This window comes from Prunus persica, chromosome G7 (assembly GCF_000346465.2).
Source record: "Prunus persica cultivar Lovell chromosome G7, Prunus_persica_NCBIv2, whole genome shotgun sequence".
Lineage (NCBI taxonomy): Eukaryota > Viridiplantae > Streptophyta > Magnoliopsida > Rosales > Rosaceae > Prunus > Prunus persica.
This window is the reverse complement of record NC_034015.1, coordinates 11731104-11739321: the sequence shown is the minus strand read 5'-3', so window position 1 is coordinate 11739321 and position 8218 is coordinate 11731104. Positions and strand designations below refer to the sequence as shown.

The 8218-nt window shown below is 38.6% G+C and overlaps 1 protein-coding gene across 1 annotated transcript; it reads right to left on the bottom strand.

Moving 5' to 3' along the window:
- Positions 6197–7012, bottom strand: LOC18769515. Its single transcript, XM_007203438.1, has one exon. The coding sequence runs from the start codon at positions 7010–7012 to the stop codon at positions 6197–6199; it is 816 nt and encodes a 271-aa protein (XP_007203500.1).

Here is an 8218-nt window from a genome sequence, read left to right as displayed (position 1 = left end):
GACGGTTTTTTCATAAACCGTCGTTTGTATTACTTATATTAGACGACGTCTGTTGAAAATCCGTCTTCTATATATGCCAAATACGTATGTTTTTGTTTAAAACCCGTCGTCTCTGTTGTGTATTACTTGCTATTAGATCTTTATATAATCTGCTATAGTGATGGTTATTGCCTGTATTTTCACTTTATTATAGATAATAGGTTATAGTGTCGGAGATGGATAAGTCATGGATGCACTCGGATAGAAGATCGAAGGCATATGAGTTTGGGGTGGAAGCATTTTTGAACTTTGCTGTAGAAAATCTTCTAACTACAACACATATCCGTTTTCCATGTGTTAAATGTGTTAATTTGAAGTTGTTTGGGGTTGGAATTATAAGGGATCACTTATACTTTAATGGAATTGACCAAAGCTATAAGAATTGGACATTTCACGGAGAACCTTGGGAAGCAACTACTAATGCTAGTAGAAATGTTGAAGAAGATGATGGCCATAGTAGGTACAGTTTTGTGTCTGAAGAAATTGATATGGATGATAATGATTTTGGTGATTTTGGTTCCGATCCGTATGAGTTTGCCAATGTGATTGGGGATGAAATCAACCAGTCGACGAACTTGGATTTACTCTTGTAGATTTGAGTAAAATTGGACATAGAAATGACCAATTTGTTTTGACTTCTCAAGTCAAACAAATATTTTTTGTTGACGACCCGATGCATCGTGGTTGGTCGGTAGTGTTATCAATGCCTAATAGAGAATATAATGATGTTATTGGTGATGAAGTCTTAGGTGATGTGATAATTGAGTGTGAGCCATTTACTAGAGGGATGCCAAATGTTGACACATTTGATGAACTGGTGGGTGAGTTAGGTGGTCAAAATATTCGAGATGGGTGTGAAGATATATGGATTGAATGATGCTTATGTAATTGGCAGTGTATGACATTAATTTTGTAATATATTGTAATGTGATTTCTTCACTTTCTACGTTCAAATAAAACACGACGTTATTGTGAACCAGTTATTTAGCATATTTACCGACGTCTTAAAGCAACGTAACAATGAAGAACCACGACGCTATTGTGAAGCAATTATTCAAGATATCACGTCGGGGAAGGATTAAGAACCGCCATGTAATTCAAAATAACACGACTCCAATCCCATAATACCGACGTCTAAAAAACGAGATATATAATCTGAACGTTAAAAAATACGACGTCATCATACATTTTTCACGTCGCAAGTTCTTTTATAAACGAAGAGGAACGAAATGAATTCCGACGGTAATTCATTATAACCGCCGTCTAATATCAATTAAACGACGTTATTTGTAATACGGCTCTCATCATAATCAACGCCGTCTATATGTTCTGTAATACGGCTCTCATTTATTTGGAACCGACGTTGTTTAGAAGTTCAACGTCGTCTATATTAATAAGTGCGTCGTGAGTAATGAATACATATAAATACAACGTCGACTATATAAATGCCACCGATGTTGTTTCGCATTTCAACGTCAACTATATAAATACATACGTCGTAAATAATGACACTGACAACTATTTCCACGTCATCTTTTTTAGAAAAATCGAAGTGAAAAATTTATTTCACGACGGTTGTTTGTAAATAAGAGACGTAGTAGATTTCAATAACGTCGTCTTCTCATGTATTTAAAGACGTCATATTTTTTCTTGTCGTGAAAATTATATTTAACGGCGTAGTGTTTTAGTTGTCGTCGTTGTATGTCTATCTTGCGGCCTTGTTCTTTTAATATGTGTCATATTTTTTCTTTTTAACGACGGTGATTTGTTTGAGTTGGTCGTCTATTCTCATCCTCGACTATTTTTTAGAACTTTAGCAGACTAAACACGTCTGTTTTTATTTATTTTCGACGTTGTTTTATTTAACAACGTCTAATATTTATCGTCGTTGTTTGTTTCTGAAAATAGGACGTATAAATTTTGTAATACGACTCTCATATATTTGTAACCGACGTTGTTTCGTTGTTCAACGTCTACTCTATAAATACATACGTCGTAAATAATGACACTGACAACTATTTCTACGTCATCTTTTGTAGAAAAATCGAAGTGAAAAATTTATTTTACGACGACTGTTTTTATATAGGCGACGTAGTAGGTATCAATAACGTCGTCTTCTAATGTATTTAAAGACGTCATATTTTTTATTGTCGTGAAAATGATATTTAACGGCGTCTTATTTTAATTTTCGTCGTTGTATGTCTATCTTACGGCCTTGTTCTGTTAATATGTGTCATATTTTTCCTTTTTAACGACGGTTTTTTTAGAGACTTGGTCGTCTATTCTCATCCTCGACTGGTTTTTTAGATCTTTTTGCAGTACAAAGACGTCGTTTTGTATTTGTTGATGACGTTGTATATTTTAACAACGACGGTGATTTAGCGTCGTGGTTTATGAGGAAAAAGATGACAGTGGATTCCACGATCATTGAAAAACCGAATACACGACGGCGATTTACCGTCGTCTTTTTGCTTTTTTTGTAGTAGTGATTGTATTTGTTAAAAAAAAATAAAATGGTAAGCATGAGACCATCTCCAAGTATCAATAAGTTTATGTCCAATTTCTATAAGAGTACCTGTGTGCAATATAATTTTCCTCGCGAAAAATATGTAGCAACATGGTGGGCTTTAACTTGAGCTAAGAATCTCCGAATATGAGTATAAGCACGTGTTCCCTAAGTGAAACATTGTACAAAATAGACTCATGGGTCAAATTTTGGAGCATTAATTATTTTGCCGGTTGACATATTACGTCTGACACTAATATACTACATTTGAAACTTCTAGAATAAAAAAATATTTTATCAGGACGCTGTTGCATTGCGTCTGACACTAATATACTGCTTGAAACTTTTGGAGAATTAACTATAATTTGTCGGGATGTTGTCGCATTGCTTCCGATAGAAATATACTGCACCAGAAACTTTTGGAGAATCAACGTGTCGGGACGTTGTTGCATTGCGTCTGGCACTAATATAATGCTTGACACTTTTGGAGAAGTAACTACTTTGTCGTGATGTTGTCACATTGATTCCGGCATATATATGCACTAGAAACTTTTGGACAATCAACTATTTTGTCGGGATGCTGTCTCATTGCCTTTGATATACTCGATCTGACACTTATCGAGAATCAAATAATTTGTCAACAGACATGATACACAGAATGAGTATATGAAGCGTTGTCACATTGCATCTAACACAAATATTGTGCCTAAAATTTTTGTAGCATTAATTATTTTGTGAGTGTGATGTCGCATAGCCGTGCAACACTAATATCTAGTGCACCTAATTTTTTTTTTTAAAACATTCATTATTCTGCCGTTTGTCGCATCGACACTATACAACAAGTGAAATATATCATATAACATAAGATCACATATGATCACAAACAATATGAAACTATTTTAGGACTACTTGATTCAATCAAGAACCTTATTTTACTATTAGCTGGAATTTACATATAGTTTTTTGGTCAAATCTTTTTTTGGCCATAGTTGAAACTTGAATCAAACTTTCAGATTGGATTTCTAGGTTGAACCTAGGAATGATAATAACCATATTTGATAAGTTTTTTGCAAGGAACTTTCCCTTTATTGCCAAAATAGTTATAGTGACGAAAATGACCCGGTATCGTCAATGCCTAAAGTGGTGACGAATATCGCTATATTAGGCACCAAACGGTATTGTGATTGCCAAAACCCTATTGTTTCGACCAAAAAAAGAAAGATTGTCTATATACTGTTATAAACTATAGAAATATAAATCTTCTGTGACAAAAATGTACATAAACTTAACACATTTTTTTTTAATCAAAGGCTAGAGACGAGAGGGAAGCCTTATTGATAACCATTAAAAAAAAGTGAAAAACGAAAAAATGAAGGCTTCAGATAAACATCAAGAGATGAAATTTCAGGAACCACAGCCAGAGTGAGAGTAGAACCCCAGAAGCACTGTTTGGAAGAATGAAATGTGGTTAATTAATCTTGAAATGAAAACCATTTTTCTGAACAAAGAGAGTGTTGAGGCCCAAAAATCCAAGGGGCTAAGCCCAAGTTGACTATTGGCCCAATAGGGACAAGTAAACGCAAGAGAATTTAGGGAACGAATTAATACGAGCTACGGGCCACATGCCACGCCAAACAAGCACGTGCGGGAAGACCAAAAAACATGCTAAAAACATGCTCATTCCTATCGAACTCGGCTATAGCCTATGATGATAGGATAAAAATCCAAGCACAAGCATAGGTGTCGGAACCGCCATGCCAACACCAAGATGTGTTACAAGCTTAGGTGGGCCCAAGCCACCAAAATTACCCGGGGCTTGCTTGAACGGGTTGTGGTATGGATGGCAACGGGCTTTCATAGGACCCATTGACGAGCCAAGGAAATGGTAGTTTCGGGTCACTTGGGGGGCCCAAAACTCAAGCCTATTTCTTCGGCCCGAAATACATGGGTTAGCATAAGAGAAGAGAGAGCATGACCCAATACCTTAGAAGAAAAGTGCAAAGCCTGTTAGAGAAGGCTAGGACAATTAGAAGGCCTAAATGTGCTGTTAAAGTGCAATAGGCAAGCTGTTTCCGGCAGCTTGACGAAAAGCCCAGCAGACTGACCCAGAATGACATATCACCAATTCAAAGCCTAGGAAAGAAAAGCCCAGCCCAAACTCTCTGTAAAATATCTGGCCAAGCACGTTTTGTCCTTATCCAAGAAAGTCAACAGCAACCATCTCAAAAACCAGAGGAAATCCACACAAGCAAGAGGTTTACCCGTTGGGTAAAACGTAGCTCCTTTCCCTCCCATTGTTTTGGCAGCTTGCATAGGAAAGATCGAGAGAAAAGCAAGCGGCTCTTCACCTCTATGATGAAGGGCCAGCAAAACCGAGACCTTGGAACCACAAATGGGTTCCTTACCCATGTGTCTTGGGCGGACGGGATTCATCAAAGAAGACGAAGTGGGGGAAAACAATGGAAAGAGGGAGGGAAGTATGACGGAATTAGAACCCTTAGTGGCTATAAAAGGGAGGACTTCTGCTACCCAGGAAACCAACCCATTTCCAGAGCTCGACCAAGCATTGTCAAGCAGCTGGAAAATCTACTCAAGCCACCCCATCTCCTCCTCTATTCGTTTTTCTTCCTCCATTGGGAAGGAAATCAGCCAAATCTTCCTTTGCCTGCTCTAAACCTCCATCCTCTATAGGAAAATTCATCTCTCTCTCTCAAAATTGCTAAACCTGTGAAAGCCTAGCTCCCATGCCACATGCTCTTCAAGCCAAGCTCTTCTGCAAAACTGGTCAAGTTTGTTTGGGCTATTAGTGAAGGAAGCCTGAGAGTGTTTTCGTAACAGTTTCATCAGACTCTGCGAAAAACACTCTTCCAGGCGCTTGGTGTCGAACCCAGGCACTTGGGGAATTTTGCTCACTTCTCTTCTTACGGCAGCCCAAGCCCATTCGTCAGGCTGCTGGAATAAAAAAGCCCCAACAGAGAGAAGAACATTCCACTTAGATCTAATAGACCAAACGACAAACTCTGACTTGGCAAAATAATAGACAGCCAGCACAGAAAGGGTTGCCAATGCCATGCATCTCTTTTGCTCGGTTGCTCGGCGGAGTTAACAAAAAGAAAAAGAAAAAGAAAAGTCCAAGACTCTTCTAGCTACCGTTGCTAATTGATTGCCAGTAAGAAGAACTGCATCCAGCCTGCCTATTAATGAACTTACATAAGATGAAAACAGCACACGCACATCAATAACATGAAAACAGCAGTTACAAACAAGAAGAAGGCTACTTTAACATATACTCCATGAGATCAACTCTCCTAATACATCATCGGTAAGCATCACTGGCGACAACAAACAAAGCTAAAGCTACTACTCTTCTCTCTCCCTCACTACCTGCCCTAACATACATTAAACTCTTTTTAGGGAATTATTAGTCACACTTCAAAAATAACCTCCCTTGCTACACTCTTTATAATTAAGCAGAGTGTGTACATAGATCTGATGTCGAGGAAATCAATTTTGGAGTGCCGATACCAGCTCCCTAACTCTTTTATTTTTTTGAAAAAAAAATTAGATTATCTAGATGAAGTAAAGCATAGATGGATACATATTTATCATGTGAGGAAAGAGAGAGACAAACACTAGTCTAATATTGACTTATTAGAGTTTGAGACTTAAGTCCAGCTCTTCAGTCTTGGAAGTACTTGCACCACCACCTTGATTAAAGTAGATGTACTCCCCATCCTCCCACTCTAAATCAGAATCAGAACCCTCAATCTCATCAATCAGATCATCACCACCACATCTTGTTGCCAAGCTCAGGTTCATACTAGGCATCACTACCTTCAAATCATCATCCTCCTCATAGTACTTAGCCTTCTTCTTCTGGTCAGCCCCATCACCATCGCCTTCAGGAGGCCGCTTGGTTCCAGACCCAGAAGCACCACCATGACCGCCACTGGATGACGATCCAAACCCGAACCCAGCCTGTTTTGGATTACAATCCCCCGCCATTCCCATGAAATGGAAGAACTCATATTCACACATCTTGTTGTTGGTGTTGACGGCGGAGGTTGTGGTGGTGGTCATGATTTCAGCATCAACGTAATAATAACCAGCTGGGTATGCCCATCTTACAGGGTCTGGAGACAAAACGACATCTCTGTCCCTGTCATTTTCTTCGGCAGAGCGCTGCTGCTCGCGAGCAAACAACGCATTCCGCTCCTTGCGGTGAGCGTTCTGGTGGCCTCCGAGGGCCTGAGTGGTGGAGAAGACCTTGTCGCAAGAAGTACATGAGTACTTGCAGGAATCACCAGACTGAACGGTATGGAAGCTGAGGCATGCACCAAGAACAGGTGACACGGGGAACCTAATAGGGATTGAATCCGTTGATGGAGTAATTGGGTTATTTGAGGTGATTGGGAGGTTTGGGGCGGTGCTTGAGCTTTGAGCTGAGGACCTGTAAGGGTTAAACATTTTTGTTTTTTTGGTTTTTGGTTTTTTGAGATGGGAAAGAAATTAGAAGGCAAGAAGAAGAAGGAAGGAGAGAGATAATAGAAAGAGGTGCGCTATGGAGCTTGGTTACTATCTAGCACTCACTGAAGGAGGAGGAGGAGGGTATATAAAGGGGAAAGGTATAGGTTAATTAAGGGTTGCATGGGTGGGGCCTACTGGGTTAAAAGTGAGGGGTTTTTGGGTCTTTTACTATTTGAATTAAGGAAGGGGGTAATGTAAATTAGTAAGGAATCTAATTTGAAGTTGAAGATGAGGTCTGGGTTAGGGTTTTGAAGGCAAACGGGGGAGGAGAAGTGAAGAGTTGTACAAGCTGCATGCGTTAGGGGTGAGTTGGAGTCATGACACGTGGGCTACATGGCGAAGAGAGAGACTAAACTGGGTTCCACCAAGAAAAACAGACTAATGTAATGTATATAACTTCGGCTTCACTTGCCGGAGACTCAAAACGGCAAAGCCAGCTGCTAATTGTACGGTATAGGAATTGTGTGCTATAGCAAGGCTGCTTGTAGATATGTAGCCTTATATTGCTAAAATATTTGGGGAATTTTCTGTATGTTATATGTATTTTTCTCGATAAGGAGATTTATATAGAAGAATAAGGAAAGTATTAAAGCCCTAATTGTATAAGGAAATATCCTAAATATATGTAAAATAAGTTAACTTATTTAACATATATAAATACTTAGTTTAAAAGCTCAGATTGGTTTCATTCATGATCTTGAAGTAATTAACATATATATATATATACATCTACACAAGAAAGAAGCTCCTAAATCTGATAAGCCAAAAACGTAAATCCGCCACGCTAGATCATGTCATATTAAATGAATACCCAAAAAACCCTCTTGCAATCGAGATTGATGATATGTGTACTTTTAGAATGTGATCATCCAATCTAAAACTAATTAGTGACCCTTATGCAAAGATTTACACTCTCAACATATTCGCTCATGCTAAATACGTGGACAATTCATATTCAGTGACATGGAAACATGTGTGGTCATCGGGCCTAACACGTAGAATGTGAGTCGCCCAACACCAATTAGAAATGGGCAAAAAAAAGCTCAATATCATTTATATACTCTCAACATGTACATATATTCTCTTTCTCTAAACTTTTGGAAAACAACAACACTGATTAGATGGTTGGGGAGTTTTTGAAAATTA